Source organism: Prinia subflava, chromosome 8 (genome assembly GCF_021018805.1).
Source record: "Prinia subflava isolate CZ2003 ecotype Zambia chromosome 8, Cam_Psub_1.2, whole genome shotgun sequence".
Lineage (NCBI taxonomy): Eukaryota > Metazoa > Chordata > Aves > Passeriformes > Cisticolidae > Prinia > Prinia subflava.
Window position 1 is genome coordinate 9,837,419 of NC_086254.1, and position 22,141 is coordinate 9,859,559.

General features: G+C 51.5%; 2 protein-coding genes across 6 annotated transcripts in view; one reads left to right on the plus strand and one right to left on the minus strand.

Moving 5' to 3' along the window:
- AATF (apoptosis antagonizing transcription factor) overlaps positions 1-14,412 on the plus strand; it is a 33,515-nt gene extending 19,103 nt beyond the window's left edge. The window contains exons 9-12 of the mRNA XM_063402881.1: positions 2,689-2,756; positions 3,872-3,952; positions 6,728-6,799; positions 14,179-14,412. Coding sequence (XP_063258951.1) covers positions 2,689-2,756; positions 3,872-3,952; positions 6,728-6,799; positions 14,179-14,242 — 285 coding nt within the window. The 3' untranslated portion in view covers positions 14,243-14,412. The remainder of the gene's footprint in view (positions 1-2,688; positions 2,757-3,871; positions 3,953-6,727; positions 6,800-14,178) is intronic.
- Positions 14,413-18,151: 3,739 nt separating this feature from the next.
- The window catches only part of ACACA (acetyl-CoA carboxylase alpha), a 100,640-nt gene continuing 96,650 nt past the window's right edge, over positions 18,152-22,141 (minus strand). For all 5 annotated transcript variants that reach the window (XM_063402876.1, XM_063402878.1, XM_063402875.1 and 2 more), the window contains 2 exons: positions 20,172-20,308; positions 18,152-19,153 (listed from right to left, as the gene is read on the minus strand). In XM_063402876.1, coding sequence (XP_063258946.1) covers positions 19,027-19,153; positions 20,172-20,308 — 264 coding nt within the window. In that variant the 3' untranslated portion in view covers positions 18,152-19,026. The remainder of the gene's footprint in view (positions 19,154-20,171; positions 20,309-22,141) is intronic.

Here is a 22,141-nt window from a genome sequence, read left to right on the forward strand (position 1 = left end):
AACTGGAAATTCTTAGGGGTCTGCAAATCAGAAAGGTCAGCGAGTGTAGGATTAGAAACACTGATAGATAGTGCATGAAAATGAGACCTAACCTCTAAAATGAAAATTGACCTCTCAAATGAGAAATGAGCCTCTGTTACCCTTGAACAACACCCTGATGGCATTTCCAAGTCCCCTGATGCTGTCCCTGGACTTGGTGTGCATCTGCAGCTGGCACTGAGGGGAATTCTGTGGGGAATTCAGTGGGGAGCACTGCACAGGGGTTTGGTGCCAGGGCAGGTTTGGGGTTCTGCAGCAGGCAGGAGCTCCTGGCACACATCAGCAGGTCCTGCCAGGGAAAACTCAGCTGGCACCAACAGATTCCCTCTGCTGCCATGGCTTCTTCTCCTGTCCCAGCTTTTGGGGAGCAGCTGGGCTTGGGGGAGAGCTGTGGGACGGGGCTGTGCCTCCCTGCACTTGGGAGACTGAGCTGAGGCTCTGCAACTTCAGGGAGGAGCTGAAGGAGGGAAAGCAGAGCAGGATCTGTTTCAAATCAAAGCCTTTTGATGCTGGAATTGCCTAACTCTGTCTTCACACATCAGGGCTTAACGCTGATGGTGATTTACTCACACTTCCTAGTTAATAATTAGACATTGGGAGACACCATATATCACTCCTAATGGAATATATGGGGTCTGATGAGAGTTTTCTGTTTTGACTAATAAATTTTAAGCAGAATCGCCAGCCTTAATGAAATATTACCGTTTGGGAAGTGGTTTAAGTCTTGTGCTGGGAAAACAGTGTTGCTTTATTCAGTAAATGAATTTATCATTCACTCTGTATCCCGAGCCCTGGCTGGCTCTGGAGCACGGGCTGGATGCAAGACTCTGAACCAGAGAGCAGAAAACTAATCAAATCCTTAAAGACCAAAGGCAGCCAGGCAGGCCTGGCCTGACTTTTTCAGTGGTAGCCTCTGGCTACATCCACTTTTATTTTAGTAACCATTGTTAGCATGATTTATAACCTCAGCTCGGAGACGTTCGCTATTTAGATGTAACAAGATGCTTCACAGCTTTTATTTCCATTTCCTAATTTCCCTCTTGCTCCTGCTTTGTGTTTTTTTTTACTTCTCCCTCATCTTTGCCTCGCTCTGCTCTCCCAGGCAGTGTCCCCAGTCCCACAGCTGACACTGCACTGGGAGAACGTTTGGAGCCCTGGAGAGCCTCGTCAGCCCTGAGGTCAGCAGGGTTAGGAACCTGCCCCAAAAATGGAATTGTTTGGGTTGGAAGGAACCTTAAAGCTCATCTTGTTCCACCCCATCACTGTCAGGGACACTGCCACTATCCCAGGCTGCTCCCAGCCCTGTCCAGCCTGGCCTTGGGCACTGCCAGGGATCCAGGGGCAGCCACAGCTGCTCTGGGCACCCTCCCAGGGAACAATTCCTGCCCAGTGTCCCATCCAGCCCTGCCCTCTGTCACTGTTCTCACCAGTGTGGCACAATTGTCAGCTCCTGGGGCTCTCCTGGGTGTTCCAGTGTGGATTTCTGAGCCGGCAGGAGGAGCCAAGCCCTGCAGGAGATGCACAGGGGGTGTGTGTGACATCTGTGAGCAGCACCAGGGGAGGCAGCACACACCCTCCCTGCTGGAGCAAGAACAAACCACTCTCACCTCTCTGCACCACTTGTGGCTGCTGCTCCAAGCCTCCCTCCCACCTTGCTTTTGACAGAATATTGACTGGAAAGCGAGATCCCATTTCTGCTTAGCCTTAAGGGCAGCTGTTTGCAGAGTGGCGGTGTTACACAGGTTTACTGTGTCGTGTGTCTGTGTAACACTGGATTTGGATCTTGTATTTAGCTGCCAGAAGTGACTGTGATGAAGTGGCAGAGATAAACTGATAGATTGTGTGCCAGAAAGATGTTGGGAATCAATCAGATAAACAGGGCAGAGAAGTAGCTTGCTGTTTTCTAGTGATAATAAACCAGTGGCCTGGCTCCTGGAATTTTTAAATTTAATTGCTGCAGTAATAATCTCCAAAAATAAGCAAGTAGGAAAAAAAAAAAACGAACTAGTGGCAGGTTTTTAATTATGTTTGAATCACTCTTTTTTCTGGTAATGTGATGTATGCCTTGAAGGAGAGGGAAGTACAGGGTGGAGGAAAAGCATCCTGCATCCTTTCTTCCCTGGAATTGCCTGGGTTCTGGTTCCAGGTGGGTCTGTTTAGGTGTTTCTGAGCTGAGGCAGTAACTTCACTGGTTGTGAAATGTAGAAATCCATAAAGCAGTTTGTTCCCCTCCGTTTTGGAGGGTTTATTTCTGCTCCTTGTGTTGATGTCTTGGCCAATACCCAAGGCACAGCACACACGGTTTGCAGCGAGTGGTGATAAACACACAGCACCAGCCAAGGATCCAAAAAGGCTGTTCACAACATCCCCTGGCAGCAGGAAGCAAAGAGGACAAACCCCAGCCCTCAGGACACAAAAAGAAATAGAAAAGGCTGCCTGAGCACCCCTGCTGTAGCTATAAAAAGGATTTTGCTGTGCTGTTCTCTGAGTATCGCTGCCCAACTTCTGTTTGGGAATTGTTTCAGTTCCCCCAGCAGTGTGGGGCAGCCCTGTGGGGCTGAGCTTCCCCTGCACACCCTGTCACACCTGTGGGAGCTGGGTACACAGCACCTGTGCTTGTTCCAAACGGGATTTTTGTCTCTCCTGCAGCTCCTGCGAGAGCTGATCGAGCGCAAAACGGCCGCCCTGGACCCCAACGACCAGGTGGCCATGGGCAGGTGAGTGCCCGGGACATCCCTGCCCAGCAGAGCATCTGGAAAAAGCTCATCTGGAAAAAGGCATTTTGACATCAGTCAGGAAGCTCCTCCTCTCTAACAGCCTCCTGAGTTATGGTCACCCAGTCTGACTCTTAAGCTGTTTGTGTGTGATCCTCTGGAGGTGTTTCCCTGTTGGAAAGGTTTGCTCCAGGTGTTTCTGTCTCTCAGTGGTTCCTGCAGCACTAAGTGCCACAAAAGCTGGCTGCCCACTGCTGAAATTTGGCTTTGTCTCTTTATTAGCTCAGCTTTGGTGTTGTCTTAGAAGAAAAAACCTTCTGACATCAGTTAAAGCAATTTCTGTGTATCCCTCCCCTAAGAAAAGATTCTGTACAATTAAAACAATATCAGGGAATGTTCCCTGCATGCAGAAGTAAAATATAATTCCATGCAGGGAGGCTCTTATTTCTCTGTTTAATTCTAGAGTTACAAAGTAAAGAATCTTGCAAATGCCACTTCATGAGCAGTGTACATTGAAATGGCCACGGGCTCTAATTCAGAAAAGTGTAAAAGCCAAGGAAAGCTGGAAAAGCTGGAGTTGGACTCCTCCCTGAAACAATTTTGGAGGGGTTGTCTATAGAGAGGGGAAGAAAATGCATCAGGAAATTTTGTGGATGGTGAAACAACTTTTCTTCTTATAAAATGTCACCCAGATTTTAGTGCAATGTGCCAAATTTATTTTGTGTACTTCTGGAATATTATGGAAAGCTCTTCACTGTGATTTAACACGATATAGACAAAATTACATTTAAGTGGTGATTGCATTGTACATTTATCTGACTTTACAATAAAATAGATTACAGTAATTAAGATTATATTAAGATTGCAGTAATTGGATTTTGTTAGATTTTTTTCCCTGATGTCAAGTTTTCATTGTATAAATCAGGTGAGATGACGCTCGTTTCAGTTAAAAAAAAATATTTATAACCAGGAGAAGTTTTTCCCTGCTGGAAAGTTCTTTGACTTGAGGAAGTTCTGGTTGAGAAGCAGAGCTTTTAATACAGTTGGGGATCAGAGAGTCTTTTTTTGGAGTGTTGAATGCCTCTGAAGTTGTGTTCCTGTTGTTCTGCACTCCCCAGGCAGTGGTTGGCCATCCAGAAGTTACGGAGCAAAATAAAGAAGAAAGTGGACAGAAAAGCCAGCAAAGGCAGGAGAATCCGGTGAGTGGCACCTTCTGCAAGCACACACAGGTCTTGATTTTGCAAAAGAAGAAAATTCTGACAGCTCTGGGTGTGTTTTACCCCAGCTGGCTCTGGGGGTGTTGGCTGAGTTGTGAATTTGAGGCCGTTTCTTGCTCTGGGGAATGCTGATGTTCCTGGAGCCTGGAATGGGAGCTTGGTGGGTGCAGCCTGGGAGCATTGCCCAGTCAGGGGCTGAGGAGACACCAGAGGAAGGTGCTCACGTGTCCCTGAGCCATTTGGGGCTGTAATTTCCAGAGAGGGCCACTAAACCCCTCTGGTGCAATTTATATTTCCTGACTGAGATGTGGGCAGCACCTCCAGGGGGAGATGTGCAGAAATACCTCGGGTAAATCTCTGTTTCTCACCGAGTGCCAGCTGCAGTTCGGTGTCAGATCTCTCTTTGCTGGTAACTCACCTCACAGCTTCCCTCATGTCCGAATCATTTCCCTCCTGGATCACTGGTTTGGGTTGAACTCGGTGGAAGAACCTTCCCTGTGGGAAGCCTGGAGAGCAGGAGGTGTTTCCCTGTGGCAGAGCAGCTCCCTGAGTCTCCCTGAGATCAGCATGATTTGTGGTGGAGGAGGGAGGATGCTGAAAAGCTGCTCTGCTTCCTGAAAAATCCACCACATTAACCATCCTTTGTGAGTAAACTATAAATCCTGAGTTTAGATGGCATCTGATAGAAAGTCAGTGGAGTCAGTCTGGGTCTGGCCTGGCATAGCAATTTTTAAGATAGATGTCATAAGATAATTTATTGAAAGAGGGAAGAGCTACTTTGTTGGCCTGAAAAGCCTGTAATTATTGACTATCAATATTCTTTTCTGTCAGCATCACCCATAATTGGATATATTCAGGATTCAGTCAAAACTCCTGACAACATCACAGAACTGAGGCAGCCTCGTAAACCTCCAGGAATAATGGGGAAATCTCTCATTGTGTGCAGTCTGTGCCTGCAGCACTCCTGGGAGGGCAGCTCTCCCCCCAGCCAGTTGCCTCTTACATCTTAGGTGCCTCTTTTTGCTTCTTTAACTAAAACTTGTACTGACCCTGCAGGGAAAATAAAGATAAAAGAAGGAAAGTCTCACAGTCTGTGGGTGGGATTAAGGTGCAGTGAAGCTGCTGCATTTTTCAGAATAGGGCAGTAGAGCCCAGGTGAGTGTTTTTAGATAGTTGGTGCTTCCACTGAGAGACTTGGAGTCACCCCAGGCACATCCCTGGCCCTCTGTTCTTCCTTCTCTTTCTCTAAAGTTGGGACAGCAGTGCTTAAATTTGCCTGCATGACCTTGAGATCTTGGAGAGCAAGTATTTAGTACAAAGTTTCATCTGTCTGCTTAGCTCTCCCTTTTTAGCAGAGCCTCAATATTAGAGCCTGGTTGGTTTATTGTAGGGGCTGAGGAGCTTCAGGAGCTTCCCTTGACACAAGGGAAATTTGGGCATTCAGAGGCGAAATAAGTTCATTCAAAAATCAAACTTAAGGAAGGGATGTTTTCACACCTCTTCCACATGTCAGTGTTTTCTGATCTGTGCTGCTGCAACGTGGGGTGTCTTCTCTCCACCAAATGAAATATTTTACATCTGCTGGGCTGGGCTTTTCAAATCCTGATGCAAGAATCAGATGGGGACAGGCAGCCAGTGCCAGAGGCTGTGCCTGAGCGGCCACGAGCCCGTGCCAGCTGTCCCTGCAGGACCCCTGGCTGTCCCCAGGCTGTGACCTGTCATTTGTGGCTGTCCTGGCTCCATCCTTGCACCAGGGCAGTCCCTTCAGTGCCAGTGACAAAGGCAGCAGAGTGCAGAGGAGCCCTGGTGTGAGGCTGTGCCTGAAGAGCCCTCTGAGATGGGCTGTGAGCTCAGCATGCCCCAGGGAGTGTTCCTGCACGGGCAAACAAAAGGGAGTGCAGAGGTGGCAGAGTGGAAAGGTGATTCTGGGCAAATGCTAGTGAATCCTTTTGCCTGCTATTTGTCAAGCTCTAAAAATAGCAGCAGGCTGGATGAAGCAGCTCAGGCTGGGGTGGGCAGGCAGTGCACACAAACGCCTGGGTTTGGAATCCCCTGCCCTTGGACACGGGGTTTAAAGCCTGCTCATTCAGAGGTTCTCTGTACACTGGGAAATTTTATGCCAGGTCCTTGAATATAAATCTTGGAATCCGTGCAGGCTCCTGCCCAGGGTGGCAGATGGGAAGGGGATCCTCTCTCTGGAGGTGCAGGACAGCTTGCAGGAATGTTCTGGTGATGGGAATATGCCCCATCCCATCTCTGCACAGGCCTTTTCCTGTCTCCTCCTTCCCTTGTTTTTACATGCTCCATTTGCAAGGTGCTTGGGGTGGGATTTTCCAGCTCTGGAAGTGTTCCAGGGTGGGGTTTTGCTGTCCTTTAGGGCCCTGCAGAGCACAGAGCAGGGCAGGAGGGGAGCAGGTGGGTGCTGGAGCTGCTGCTGCTGCCTGCAGTGGGCACAGGTGCCAGCAGGTGAGGAGGGTGGAAGGAGGGGCTGTTTGTCTGTCTGGTGCTGTTTGTCTGTCAGGGGCTCACTGTCCTGAGGCTGCTGCTGTCCTCTCCCTCGCTGGGATGAGAAGGGATTTGCTGTTACTCAGTTCCCTGTATCACCTGGTTATTCCTGTCCTGGGAAGGGAGGGGAATTGCCAGCTGCAGCTGGTGACTCCTTGGGGATGAGCCCCAGGCCAGCCCTGCTTTTCCTGCTCAGGCAGGCAGCGTTTCCTCCCCTGAGCCCTCCTGATGTGCTGCTGCTGCTCTCCCCAGGTACCACGTCCACAGCAAGCTGGTGAGCTTCATGGCACCTATTGACCACTGCACAATGAATGATGATGCCAGGTGAGTAAGAGATTAATTATGTTTCTCAAATGGCTCCATGACAGCGTGGTATTGACCTGTTCTTCAGCCTGTCACCCTCTCCATTCCTTCTTATCAGTTCCCCATTTGTCACTGGCGTCATAGCCTGGGTGTCTTGGTCACATCTGTCCTGGCAGCCTGGCTGAGCTTTCACTCTGTAATTACTGTGACACCAAACTGGGAGTTGTCATAAATCTCAGCTCCTACGTTTTGATTCCTGCTTCAGAGCTCCTCCCATTTTGCAATCTCCCCGTTTTCTGGAATTAGTTTGGAAATACACAGCTAAGCTACCTGGTGTCTTCAGGCAGAGTCAGAACTTAAAAAGAGCTTCTCTTCTAACAGAAATGGCAACTTCTACATTCTGGTTAATGTGCATTTTCTTAGTTAGTAACTGGAATAGTTCTCCCAAGATTCACTCAAGACTTTCATGTTGCTTGTGTTTATCTCTATTTAAAGAGTAATGCATTTTATTGGAAGACTATAATGTTTTAATGTGGTAATTAGTAAAGGAAACACCAGTGAGGTTTTGTGCAGTTACCAGACAGCTCCCCCACATTTCCAGCCGTATTTCTTCAGCAGTACACTTTAAACCCAAATCTCCAGAAGCTGAGCTGTTGGTGGGAAGGAGGTGGAATAATTTTTCCAGTGAATGGATGGAAAAAGCTTGAGAAACATCTTTCCCCTGGGTTGTGGAACATGTTTGTGCTTTGTGAGGGAGAGATGTCATTTGTCTGTTTGTGAAATGGAAGCCAAATACCTGCTGCTCTTTTGCTGCTGCCTTTTGGGGGATTGCAGGGACTTATGGATGAGAAGTTTTGTGTCCACAGGACCTGTGCTGTTTCGTCAGTGCATCTTTCTCAGAGCTGCTTTACTCTGCTTTTATTCCCTCTTTTCTCGAGTGAGAGCAAAGCCCAAGCTGCTCTGATTTTTCAGTATTGTTTGGATCCTCTCACCACAAAAAGAAACGTGGTAAGGCTGCAAGCTGTTCCTCCAGCCACGTGGTCCTAATGTCCATTGGTCCATTTGGGGTTCATCCTGTCTGTCTGTCTGTCTGTCTGTCAGTCAGCTCAGCTCTGTGCACTGCCCCTGTGTGAGGGGAGCAGAGACTGAGCACAGACACAGCAGGGGCTGGTGTCAAACGACTGCAGAGTGTGATGAACATCCCGATTTCACCTCTGGAGGACAGGAACTTGCAGCAAGAGACATCCTCTAAGGACACAGATGCTTGGTCCAAACACCTTTATCTCCCAAGACAACTCAGGTTATTCTGACAGGTAAAACAAGATTGTGCAAATATGCAACAGTGATCTAATCAGCTGCAACAACAGCAATATTTTAACTGGCGCTACCTTTTAACAGCATCATTAAGGGCTCTCATTACTCTTTTATTAGAGGCTCACTCTATTTCTTATCAGATTACAGAACGAACATAACTCATGGCACTGATTTGATCTCTTGTTAAAGAGGATTACAGCTTTGCATTAGCTGGGATTGACATGGTTTATAATTTGCTGTTGATACACAGGCTGGCGGTGTCACACGGGTGACCCCTCCCCACAGCCCCGAGGGGAAGGGCACCCATAAATCATCATTAAAAGTGGCACCCCGGGCTCTGCAGGAGCCCAGAGGAGCCTTTTCTGCAGGAAAGTCAGGCAGGACACCAGGGACACGCTGGAATTCCCGAGGGGGGTGTACAGCTGGGGGAAGGAGAGGGAATAGATCCCATTTTCTGTAGGTTGGTTTGTGCCTCGGCAAATGGATCCTCCTCATTAGGGAGGAGGAATTTTCATCCTTTATGAGCCAGAGGGGAGAAGGTGGCTCTGATGGGGCTGTGCCAAGCCATGCAGTGTCACCACAGCGTGAGTGGGAATCACTTCCTTAAATCCCACATCCAAGGGCAGGAAAGGAACCCCTGATCAGGACCCTGCCAGGCACAGGAGCCTGCCCGGTGCTGCTGCTGCAGGAGCCTGCTGGGAGGCTGAATTAACACCCAGATTATCCAGCTGCCAGTGAGGGCTGGATTAGAGCCTTTCCCTTGGATCCTGTGCGTTTTCCCAATCAGCATTCTCCCTTTAGTGCAGTTGCTTTGTCACAGAGAGTCTTGCTGCAAGCAGAGGGGGGTACGTAGCAGGAAATCCTGGTATTAAAAGATTAATTTACTTATATGACATAAGAGTTTAATAAAAAAAAAATTTAAAAAAAAGGTTCATGAGATACCAGCCTTTAACTTGGCTCACTTTGTGCTTGGAGTATTAAAACACCACGAGAGCAGATTATTGGAGGAATTTGGGCTTGGTGATTGTCAATCCAGGGTTTTTACCACCACAGAATTCCTGGGAGGAAGCAAAGCCCTTCCTGCTGGAAGAACTGGGCCAGCAGCTCCTGTTCTGCGTGGCACAAACCCCACTGACCCCTTTGGTGTGAGGAAAATGCCTCCAGGTTTGTTCAGGCACAGCCTGGCAGAGAGGATGTCCTGCTTTGGCTTTGCCTTATTAAACAAAGGGAGGAGCAGGAGCATGGAGGGCAGTCTGGAACCAAAGGAAAAACCTTATCCTGGGAAACTAAACCTGCTTGGATTGATCCTGAGGCACCACAGCTTTGTTATCCTAGAATCCCAGAATCCCAGCATGGTTTGGTTGGGAGAGAACTTAAAGCCCCTCCACCTCCCACTGTCCCAGCTTGCTCCAAGCCCCGTCCAGCCTGGCCTTGAAATTTCTTCTCTTTGTGCCTGATTTTGGTTTTATTTAAGATCCCCCCAGCCTGGGGAGTGGTGAGGTTTCCCTCCCCAGGGCTGTTGGAAGGGCTGGTGCTGCAGCCAGGCTGAGGTGTGACCCAGCTGGTGGCTCTGGGCTGGAGTCATCGTGTCCCCTCAGCTGAGGGTTGACATCCCTGGCAAGAAGACAGGAGCCTCTGCTAGGGAAATTTCCCTCTTAAAGGGGGGAAAAAAAATAACCTGTTAAGGGCTGCGAGATGATTTGTCGTTTTTCCTTTGTGAGACAATTTGTCTTCTCCTGCATCAAATCTGTTATAAAACAGGCAAGCTGTGAAAGAGGGAAATCATCCTCGGAATATGAGGAGCACAGAGAATGGTTCCCTCTGCACAGGGCACTTCCCAGCAGCACCCCAGAGCCTGCCCTGCTCAAACACCCATCCCAAACCAGCCTGGGAAGGATGGATTTGATGGATTTCCTGGGGAAATCAGAGCTGCTGGATCAGTGGAGCAGCCTGGAGGTGTCTGCACCTCCCTGTGTTCTGCTGGTTCTCTGCATCCTCTGTGCTTTGTGCTGCCAGAGCTGTGAAAATGGGACTGGGGCCAAAATCAGGGTGAGGGAGGTTCCACCTCTGCCCAGGGCTGGGCAGGAGCTGAGGGCTGCTGCAGGGGATGTTGGAGTTGGTGCAGGGACAGCAGGGATGAGCCCAGGGCTGGTTATGTCTGGGGACAGCCTCGAGCTCCATCCCCTGCTGTCCCCCTCTCCTCAGCCCATCCCCACACCCAGCCCCTCCAGAGGTGCTCTGTGCCTTTGTTTAGGGCCAGAACCAGCTCTCTGGAATATTTATGAACCCTGTGCCTGCTCTCAGGGGACAGGGCAGAGGTCAGATGTCCCCTCCTGTGATTTAAGGCTGAAAGCATCTGCAGAGGCACCAGGGCCCATCCCGACCTGCTGCCAGGGAGGAACTGCAGCAGCCTTTGTGAGCCTCCTCCAGGGCTGGGTGGGCCACTGGGGCCTCAGGCCAGGGATTTACGGCTGGAATTTTGGGAATAGGGCGAGGGCCAGCTCCTGGGGCTGCCCCACAGCCCCTTGAGCCCCATCCCAGTGAGCCCAGCTGGGAATGCTGGGGCAGGGAGTGCTGGGAGGGGTGGGAATGCACAGCTCATCCCTCTGGGCTTTGGGGTTTGGAACTGGGGCTGCTCCAGCCTTGGAGGAGCTGGGAATAAAAGGTTTCAGCCTGTTCTGCCTTCCTGGTATGGGCAGCAATACCTGGGATTTGGAGTGGGGTAGAATCCACTGGGCACACCAAGCTCACCTGCAATTCCTCTTCCTTTCATTTTTTGAGAGAATTATTAATTTCTATTGAGAAATTTAAGGCCTCAGCTTTGTTTTGTTTTCCTGTACCTGCTCTGCTTGCTGGGCATTTCAATCTGAATTTCACAGCACTGGACAAAACGTTTCACAGAATATTCCAAACTGGAAGAGACCCTCATGGGTCATCAAATCCAATTCTTCAGTGAATGATCCATCCATGGATTGAAGCCCCAAAGCTGGTGTGACCAGCACCCTGCTCTGGCCAGTCTGGTACAGGCAAAAATACTTCCAAGAAATCCATCAACAAACTTCATTTTCCATCAGGAGCTGTGTTTTCCACGGGTGTTAATGTTCCACCTTCTTTTCCAGTTTTTGTGAATTAAAAATTCATAGTTCCCTGTGGAGGATGGCAGGAGGAATGGGGGATGTACTCATTTCAGTTCTGCTTGTGGCAGATTCTAAATTATCTTCTTTTTTTGGGTAGAAGAAGAGAAGAAGTAAAAGGTACTTGGGGAAAGGCAGAGAAATTGGTTGGAGGGTATTTTTACTAAAAAGCACAGCAGTGACTGGAGCACTATTGCTATTTTAATAAAAATCCACCCCCTAGAAACTGAATTTTCCCCCTTAATATTGTTCTTCTAGTGGTTTACAGAACTATATTTAAAAAAAAGGAAATAACATGACTGTAATTGCACAGGACAGCTCCCCTCTCATGGGCAGGCACATGTTTGGTTTCTCCTTTGAGTGTTTGGTGCTGCTGCAGGGGGGCAGAGGGGGTTCCTGGGGATCTGCTGGGAGTTTTTTGTGATTTCTATTTTGATATTTCACAGAGATTTCTGAAATGTGCTGCAGCTATTCATATTCATCCAGGGCACTGCTTCCTCTCTGTTGTGCCCATAAAGTGTCTGTAGTAGCAACACCTGGGATTTGGAGGGGGAAGAACCAGCTTTTATATATTTATTTAATTAATTAATTATTTAATTAGCTGCTTTTATTTAATTTTTTAAAATGCTATTGTTGACCTGGAAGCAGCAGTGTCCAGGTGGGGAGGTGCCATCCCCTGCCTCTGGAAGAGATGTATAAATAATTAAGCCAAGGTACTCACACACACATGTTTTATGGCAAATGGCTGTGTGGTTCCTGATCATTTTTTCCAGAAACAGGTTTTATGATAATACAGTAAAAATATTAAATTAGAAAATGCCTCACTAAGGGTGATAAAACCTTACTACGGTGGAAAGAGGTAATTATCCCCTCTACAGCCTAAATGACAGTTTAAAAGAAATAAAAATGTTAGTGCTCATTACTTGCTTTTGTGGGTTGCAATAAAGGGTAAGTTAAATTTTAATTCAGGGAAGACCCCAGTATTGACCTGCTCTGCTGTACCTGAGCTGGAAGTGGTGGTAATTTCCTGCCCAGGTTGTTCCTCAGCACTCCAGACCTCCTCGTGCTAAAGTCACCTTTCCTCCAGGTACCTCTGGCTGTTTCAACCCACTGGCTCAAGTCTGATCTTTAATATCTGTGGGTGGAGGAGAGGAATTTTATATTTTTTTAACCAAAATCCAAGTTCATTATGCATAGCCTTAAGGGGGCTGAAAGTATTAAAATCTGCACTTACCCTGGTGAATTGAAACACAGACAAGGTTAAACCTGGAGGATTGATGAGTTTTACTCTGCATGGTTAAATCCTGCTGAGGGGAGAGGCTGCAAAAGAAAGGGAGCCTGGCTGATGAGGAGAGGGGGGAAAAGGGTTGGGTTATTTTATATTTTCAGGGTGAAATATTTGCCCTGTTCTGGGGGTGCTGGGGCCACCTGATTTCTCTCCTCTTGCCATTGTGCCTGCTGTGTCCTTATCCAGACAAATCCACTGGGATTTGGCTTCGTCCCATTCCTTTTGCCATTCCTGGAGGATGAGGGAATCCCCCTGACCCCAAAACCTGGAGTTTCCACGCCACAGCCTGTCAGTGCCAGCAAAGACAAATCCTTCCCTGAAATCTCCCCGGGCCCTGCTTGCTTGAAAAATGGCTGTTTATTTAAAATCTGTGGGATTGGAGCAAATTCAGCATCGATCCCTGAGCTCCTGCACCCACAGGAGAGCTTCAGACCCACCAAAAGGAAGAGAAAATCCCCAGGAATTCTCCTCCTGGGTGTCCCCAGTGGGAAAGCAGCACTTTGGGGGTTCAGCTGCTCATGGGGCAGACACAGAATTACTCTCTGAGTAATTCCCGTGGGGTTCCCCAAAATGTGCACGTTGGCTTTGAGCTCCCTCACATTCCTGGGGGTGGAAAAAACAAATTAATGTGGAAGGGAGAAGGGCCCAGAGACCCTGGAGAGGGGAGAGAGGCCCCTCTGGGTATTCCCAAATGCCTTCAGGGTGGATTTTGAGGAAGGTTTGGGGCTGTTCCCTGCGGGCAGGACAGACCCTTGTCCATCCATCCATCCTGCTGGCACTGAGATTTCATTCCCTCCCCTCCTGGGGAGGTTTTTCTGCCATCACTGCTGCAGATGGAATTCCTTCTTTGGGAGCTGACAGGGAACCCTCCCATGGAGCAGGGACAGGGCCCAAACCCAAATACCCCAAAAATAACCCAAAAATAATATATATCCCAAATATAACCCAAAAATCCCATCAGTGCACCCACTCCTCCCCGTGTGTGCAGCCAAGAGGCTTTAGGAACTGCAGTCTGAGAAAATCCACCTCTTCCCCTGCTTTTCCCTCCATGCCCAGAAATGCCAGGTTTAAAATGCCAGGTTTAAAATGCCAGGTTTATGAGGATCTCTCCTTTCCCCAGCTCACATTCTCTAGTTCTAAAATTAAAGATAACTCCAGCCCACTTTTCTTTTCTTTTTTTTTTTTTTTTTTAAAGGGAAATTTGCTCCTGTTATCAGAATTGCTGCACATGGGATATTAATTGGAATCTTGTTGCTGGGTCATTTTCATTGTTTTTCAAGTACTGTCCAAGAAAATGTATGAAAACTAAATTACAGCCCCACGTTGGCTGTGTGATTGAATCCTCCTCACGGCCCCGTACATCCTATTAAAATATTCAATCTTGTTTTCTGACTTGAAGAGCCTGTCTGTAAAGGGCAAACTTATAGAAACCCTCATTCTCTGGAGATCCAATATCCAGCCACACTGGAATATTTCCATATTTCTGTCCTGCCTGGGATTGGGCTCACACAGGTTCCCCCCTCTGTATTTATTAATAAAGATTCTCGAATGTATTTTTAATTACACCAGGCCTTTCCTATTGAAGGAGTGGAGGGTTTGTGGCAGCCTTTTGCTTCCGTTTTGACCTTGAAAAGTAACTTTTGCCTCTCCCCTTTTCCCCCCAGGACGGAGCTTTACCGGTCGCTGTTTGGAAAAGTCACCAACGGAGAAGAACCGGAGCAGAATTAGATCTGGGACTGAGCTCCAGGTGCTCTCTCCAGCCTCTGGTTTGTCCCTAAAATCCTCCCTGCAGGAGCATCAAACCCTGCTAAATCAGAGGGGAGAGTGAGCCTGGCTGAACACCCCCTGCCCTGCCTGAAATGCTTTTCCTCCCAAAGACAATTCATTTTTAAAAAGTCCTTTTAAATTCCTGACCTTGATTTTGCAGCCTGGGCACGGTGTGGGGGGAGGGACACGATCCAGCCCCCACGGTTGGGTTAAAACCTTGGAGATTTGGGGGCTGGGGGGTTCAGTGCCCTGTTCTGGTGCTTGGCTGCACACTGGGAGTGTGTGACTTGATTTTTCACCAGTCAGGAGGATTTAAATGTCATTTCCATAATTACTGTGGCCTTAAAACAGAGGAAAGGTGCTCCTGTGCAGGCACCAGAGCTCCCAGGTGAGGTTCTGGTGGTTGGACACACACAGGGACATTTGGTGACCCCGACCCGGGGATGTCCCAGGGAATTGCTGCTGTGGGAAGCTCTTTGGGAATTCTCCATCCCAGCACTGGGGCACACTCAGCTCTTGCTGGTGCCTGTGGGCAGTGCGTGTCCAGCAGGGCTGGGACACCCCGGGCAGGGCACCAGCACAGGGCAGGGGTGACCCCTGTGAGGGCAGGGGGGGTTTGCAGTAAATCCCCGTGAAGGGAATTCAGGAGCTGCCCTGATCATCAGGAACGGGGCTTCTCTGGTGTCATTGATCCGTGGGGTGGCCCTGGCTTGTCCCCCAGAGTTACCCTGGCCCTGGCCGGGGTTTGGGCACTCAGTTAAAAAGGGTTTGTGAGCTGTTTGTCCCACTGTGATCCTGCCCTGGGGGAACTCCTCAGGCTTCCTTCAGAAAGCAAAGCAAGGGTGAGGCAGCTCCGGGGGCCCTGCAGGCAGAGACCCCTCAGTTCCCTGCCTTGGGGCTGTCCCTGCCCCTCCCGTGCCACCCTCCCGTGCCACCCTCCCGTGCCACCCTCCTGTGCCACCCTCCTGTGCCACTCCCGTGTCCTCCGCAGCCGCAGCTCCGGGGCTCTCGGGGCTTTTTCCCTGTTCCTGTTCCGGCTGTGATGTTAAAAGGGTAACACGAAGCCCTTTCAGTGTGATAACTCCTCCGGTATTGTTGGAGGAGATAAGAGCCCGAGCTCTGCTTTTGAGTTCACTTATCAGTGCTGAAGCAGCCGCGTCCCCATCGCTGCCACCACCTGGGCCGGGGACACGGGGACAGCCCTGGCCCCGCGGCAGCGCTGACCTTGTGGGAAGGAAGGAGAAGGGCAGGAGAAGGAGTCTGGGCAGGGGAAGGGCGGCCCCTGTGAGCCCGAGGAGCAGCCCTGGGTGCCCGCCTGGGTGGTGGCACAGGGCACTGTGGCCCAGCAGTGTCCCCAGGGTGGCTCGGTGCCCAGCACGGGCACAGCTCCCCGAGCGTTCCTGGGCACACAGAAACAACCAGGGGCAGTTCCAGCAAGTTTTCCTAACGCTGCCAATTAACAGCAAGTGACATCTTCCCTCTCCCCCCTCCATATAGAATATTAATTCTTTATTAATTCATGATACAGCTGCTAATTAGTACCTCCACAAATGGGCATTTACACCTCAGCAAAACACTCAGGTGTTTTGGGGACTGGGGTGTGCAGAGGGAGGGACAGAGGGTTGTGCTAATCCTCTCCCCCCAACCCCGCCACAGCGAAGAATTTCAACTTTCAGACAAACAACTTCATTTACAAGTGTGTCTCTAATTAGCTGCAGAATTAGTAAAGCAGAGTTTTCCCCCCATAGATCGGCCAAACCCCCGGGGGAGGCTCTGGAATGGAGAGAATCGCATTTCCAATTATTTTGTTGAATTGCTAATTTAGTTATTGTGCCTGGCGTAATTGTGATGGGTATTGGGTGTGCAATTCAATTTGTTTTAAATATTTGTGGGAAGGCTGATCAGTAATGGAGCTGACCTATTTCATGGCCCAAATTGAGAGAAGAGACTAAAACAAAAAACAGCTACAAAGCCCCAGTTTGTCTCAGTTTTTATTTTGATGTCTCTCATCCCTCTTAAGACTGTTGATGCAACAAAAGGTTTACATTAAAAGATGATGGCACTTTGATCTTGGGCTTTGGAGAGCTTACAGCTTTGGTACGTCTTTTCTTGGCATTTTAATGTGGAGATATTTTAGGCTAAAGAGTTTTAAATGTGATGCAGGAGTTCAGTAGGGTCTGTCCCCTCACCACCTCCCAAATTTTAACTGTTGTGATTCTGTGAACTGCTGGAGCTGCGGTGGCTCTTGTGGGCAAATTTCAATCTCACCTTTCACGTGGAGACCTCCAAAGGGTTTTTGTGGATCAGCTCCCAGAGACATCCTTCAGCCAAAGTCCTGGTGGGCCCTTCCCTGCAGGCTCCTACAGAATGAGGCTGGAAAAGGTCTCCAAGACCATCCAGGCAACCATCCCAGCCCACACAACAGCCCTGGGACGAGGCTCAGCAGCAGTCACTGGGGTTTGGGGGCTGTTCCCTGTTTGTCCCACTCACTGTGACATCAAAGATGTCAATAAATGGTGGAGGATGGCAGTGGGGAGGGGACACCAGCAGGCTGGGATGGGGCAGAGCTGTGGGGTGAGCTGGGACTGCAGGTGAGGGCACAGCTGACCTGGAGGAGTTCCACAGAGCCCTGGCCCGGCCTCAAGCACAGCTCAGCTCCCCCAGCACGCCCAGGACAGGGGTGACAGACTCCACTCACAGCACCAGAGCTGGAATTCATTCTTTTTATTAAAAGAAATTGAGGTAAGTGAAATACTTCAGCACCAGCGAGAACCGTTCGTACCCAGGGGTTTCCCTCACCCTGCCCCACCCGGTGACCCCCACACACCTGGGGACATCTCAGGTGCTGCTGCCACCCCCAGGCCCCCAGGGCCAGTGCCAGCCCCCGATGGCACCCAGCAGATTTTTCTGGAGCTGCTTCCCCCCAGACTCAGTGGGGCCTGAGCCGGTGCTGTAACACTGAAATGGGGGCGCTGCTCTGCACAAGGCTGTGGCAGGGGGGGCCAGGGGGACACTTCCCATTGCCCCTGCAGATGTCCTGGAACAGGGACTCTGGTGACACCACCACGGGGGATCCCGGAGGCAGGAGGAGCCCCACAAGTCCCGGTCCTGCCTGGCTGACACATTCTCTGTCTGTGTGTCCTGCTGCAGCCCACCCTGGCGTAAGCAAAAGCATCTTTGGGGCTTGTTCAGGGGGCTCTAGTGGAAAAAAAAATCTCTTAAATCAAATTAGGGTTCTTAACTATTAAAAAAAAGCAAAGCCCTGCAGGTGGCCGAGCTCTGCTGGCCACGGGCAGGGAGCAGCGACCCCGGGCTGGCACCTCCAGTCACTGGCACCACAGGCAGAAGGGCTGCATTGCACTTCAGGAGGAAACGAGGAGGGGTGAGAGGCACTGGCAGCATCATTGATTAATTCTCCCATAAAAACAGCCCTTCTGATGCACCACACTTCAGATGGACAGCCCTTCCTGCTGCACTAAAGGAGGGGCTGTAAAATCTGAAATCCTCCCAGGACCATCACTGGTGAGCCCGGGGCAGGAGCTGTGTGCGAGGGGTGGGCTGTGCTGCCCTCCAGCACTGCAGCTCTGAGCTGCTGTTAATAAAAAACCTGTGAAAAGGAGTTGGGATCTGGGCTAGCCTGGGGGGACCCTTCCTGTACGTACCTGCCACCCAATTCTCCCTGACCATGGGAATGAGACACCAAACCCAGCAATCTTCACATGCCCAGGTAAGAGTGGCCCCTCCCCAGCCAAGCACAGGCAGCTCTGGGGCAGGGCGGGATGATGGAGAAAAGCTCTCCTCGGATCCTCACACTGAGATCTCCTCTGGCAGCTCCAGCCCCGCTGGGGGATTTGGCTCTGTCCTTTCTCCTCCCTCACCTCAACTGCCTGGATCTGCCTCCTGCCCACGGGAAAGGGATGAGCACTTACACCAGGGATACACAGTGGGGCTGCCCCATCTATCCCCGAAAACATCACGGAAGGGAGAGCAGAAAGGCTGAGCAGCTGCACTTTGGTCTCTTGAACCTCCTCCCAGAAGGGCCTTTCACACAATTCACAGCCTGTTCGAAAGGAATTGGGCACAAAGGCAAAGCCAGGGGGGTTCAGCCCCCAAAATTCTGCCCCCCAAAAACCCTGGAAGCCCTGGGGAGCCCGGGAGCCTCCTGGGGGCACGGGGACAGCCCTGGCCACAGCAGCTAAAGGTTTTCCTCTACCTACGAGACAAGACGGACGTGGGACACACAAATCAAATCACCACTGACAGAGGGTGACACACGAATCACCGGTGACACAGCCAGGGGCTGCGGGGGTCCCCGGGGAGGGGACAGAGACATTGGCACTGGGCAGCACGGAGCTGCTGCTGCCGGGCACGGGGCAGGACAGGAGAGGAGGGCAGGGTGTCCCTGCAGGGCCAGGGTGTCCTGGAAGGACAGGGGTGTCCTGGAAAGACAGGATGTCCCTGCAGGGCCCTGCCGTGCCAAGGCCTCGCGGTACCGGAGCACCCAGCCCCGCTCTGGTCAATAAATAAGGTACAGGAGGACAGCGGGGACTCAGTTCCGCAGGCGCTTGTGTTTATACATTTTCCTCGTGTCCCTGGCCAAAGGACGCGCCTCCCCTGGCCAGCCTGATTTGAAAGAATAAAACTGTCCCTGCAGCAGCGTTCCCTGAGCCTCCCCGCGGCGCGGGCGGTGCAGACAAAGGGCAGCTCCCAGCTCCAGCCCCGGTCCCTCCTGGGAACGGGCGCTCTTACGTGGAGGAAGGCGAGTCCATTGTGGAGAGGATCCGCACCACCTCTGCCCGCTGCGTGGGGGAGATGTGCTGGGTCATGTGCACGATGGAATCCATGGCAACCTCGGGATTGGCCTGCACCAGGCTGCAAAGGGGCAGAGGTGAGGGAGGCAGCTCCCAGCAGGGATTCCGGGGGGCTGCAGTGGGGGGCTATGGGGGGACACGGCCCTGGGAGGGCAGGGAGCAGCTGAGAGCTTCTTGGGACACTGCTGGGGCAGCAGGGCTCGGCCACACAGGGACTGCAATCCTGAGCGTGTGGCTCTGGCTGGGAGGGGACAGGAGCTCTGGAGCCATCCCTGATCCCACAGCCATCCCTGATCCCACAGCCAGCTCTGATCCCACAGCCACCCCTGATCCCACAGCCATCCCCGATCCCACAGCCAGCTCTGATCCCACAGCCACCCCTGATCCTACAGCCACCCCTGATCCCACACCCACCCCTGATCCCACAGCCAGCTCTGATCCCACAGCCATCCCTGATCCCACAGCCATCCCTGATCCCACAGCCAGCCCTGATCCCACACCCACCCCTGATCCCACAGCCAGCCCTGATCCCACAGCCATCCCTGATCCCACAGCCAGCCCTGATCCCACAGCCATCCCTGATCCCACAGCCATCCCTGATCCCACAGCCAGCTCTGATCCTACAGCCACCCCTGATCCCACATCCATCCCTGATCCCACAGCCAGCTCTGATCCCACAGCCATCCCTGATCCCACAGCCATCCCTGATCCCAGAGCCACCCCTGATCCCACAGCCACCCCTGATCCCACAGCCACCCCTGATCCCACAGCCACCCCTGATCCTACAGCCACCCCTGATCCCACAGCCATCCCTGACCCCACAGCCAGCTCTGATCCCACAGCCAGCTCTGACCCCACAGCCAGCTCTGATCCCACAGCCACCCCTGATCCCACAGCCAGCTCTGATCCCACAGCCAGCTCTGATCCCACAGCCACCCCTGATCCCACAGCCAGCTCTGATCCCACAGCCACCCCTGATCCCACAGCCAGCTCTGATCCCACAGCCAGCTCTGATCCCACACCCACCCCTGATCCCACACCCACCCCTGATCCCAGGCACGTCCCCTCCCTGCACTCACCTCCGGATCTGTTTGAGCACGTAGTCCCTGGAGATGTACTTGATGTTCTCCTCCACCACCGAGCGAACGCCCTCCTCCTCCGTCAGCTGCTTCTCCAGCCACTCCACCAGGTCCTTGTTGCTGTCCCACAGGTAGGCCTGCCAAAATCCCACAGCTCAGCCTGTACCCCAGCCCTGCCCCCTCCCCAGATGTGTCCCACGGCTCCTGGAGTGGCAGCTGTGGGTGGCACATCTGCCTGGGGATCCCCACAAACACACCTAACAACCAGCACGAGTGCAAAGGGTAATTATTTCCTTTCCATCCTGCCAGAAATGCGATGGCAGGGGACCAAAGAGGGACTTGGTCAGCGCTGCAGAGGGAGCTGCACCAGCCGCAGGAGCTGGCCCAGGTAATTCCCAGTTTCCCTGGGTATCAGCTCCCCCAGTTCTGCTGGAATGTGGCTGATCTAGCAGTGGGATCCCCTGGCTGCTCTGGGTGCTCTCCCAGTGCTAAATCCTCAGGGGAGCTGTGGGTGCCCAGTACCCCCAGACTGGCCCTGTGCTGGTGTCCCCAGCAGTGCTGGTGTCCCCAGCAGTGCTGGCACCCCTGAGCCAGGCCCTGAGCCAGCCCCGGCCCCTTGGGCAGGGCACAGCAGCTCAGGGGTCTGGAACCCTCAGCCACAGCCCCCTTCTTGCCTTTCACGAGATCATTTCACCTGGTATTTGCTAGATAGTTGGCTGTGTAATAACTCAGGAGTGTGTGAGCCCCTAACAGCCTTCTCTCCTCTCCTCTCCTCTCATTTTCTTTACAAATCATTTAAGAATCATTTTGTTAATGGTTTCCGGAAAAGCAAGTACTGCCATTAGCACTCATTCATATTTATGTCATTTTATTTGGGTAATTAAACACAAAGCTCCTCATTTAAAGGTGCACTATCCTTCTCTGTTATCACTAACCAAGTCAAAGGCAGAATGACAATGAGCTGGGGGCGGTGACACCGTGGTGGCACCTCCCTGGCACCCCCTGCTGCGGCCAGAGCCTGCCACACCTTGGGGACACAGAACCAGGGGGTCACAGAGTCACTAGGGCTGGAAAAACCTCTGAGATCATCGAGTCCAGCACTGCCCAGGCCACCACTGACCGTGTCCCCAAGTGCCACATCCACACAGCTTTTAAATCCCTCTGGGCATGGGGACTCAGCACTGCCCTGGGCAGCTGTGCCAGGGCTGGGCAGCCCTTTCCAGGGAGAAATTCTCCTTTCCAGGAGGAATTTTCCCAATATTCCCCCATGCCCAGCCTGAGGCCGTTCACTCTCCTGCTGTCCCTGTCCCCTGCTGTCCCTATCCTGCTGTCCCTGTCCCCTGCTGTCCCCTCCTGTCAGGGTACACAGTGGACACCTCCCACTGTCCCAGCCCTGTCCTGGCCTTGGGCACTGCCAGGACACCCACGGCTGCTCTGGGCACCTCTGCCAGGGCCTGCCCACCCTGCCAGGGAGGAATTTTGGTTCCAGAGCCCATCCCAGCTCCTGACACACTTCAGAAACCCCAGGATTATTTTATTTCCTCTCACACGATGTCTCTGATTGTCTCAGCCCGGTGATGTCACTTCAGCATTTTGCTTATTTCATTGTTTTTCTCCTCGTTATGATGTGGAACTCGTTGGGTTTTGCTCCCTGCCTGTGCCCCTGCCATGCACAAACATTCCCAGCATACAAAGGAAGGTTCCAGGCAAGGGGGAAAACCCAGCCCGGGAAGCTGCGAGACAGCCCCAGACCTGTGTAAAGCTCCATTTACCCAAGAATCCCAAAGCTTTTAGTTTGGGAGAATATTTAATACTCTTATTAATCATTTTTAATCCGTTTGCTTTTAATTAAGAAACAGCATGATGCTTCCCTATCAACATATGCCAGGGAGCAGATTAATTGTGGCTTAAGATAACTCTCCTTGATTGGTGTAATGTATTAGCTAACGAGCTGCCTGCTTTTGGAGAGC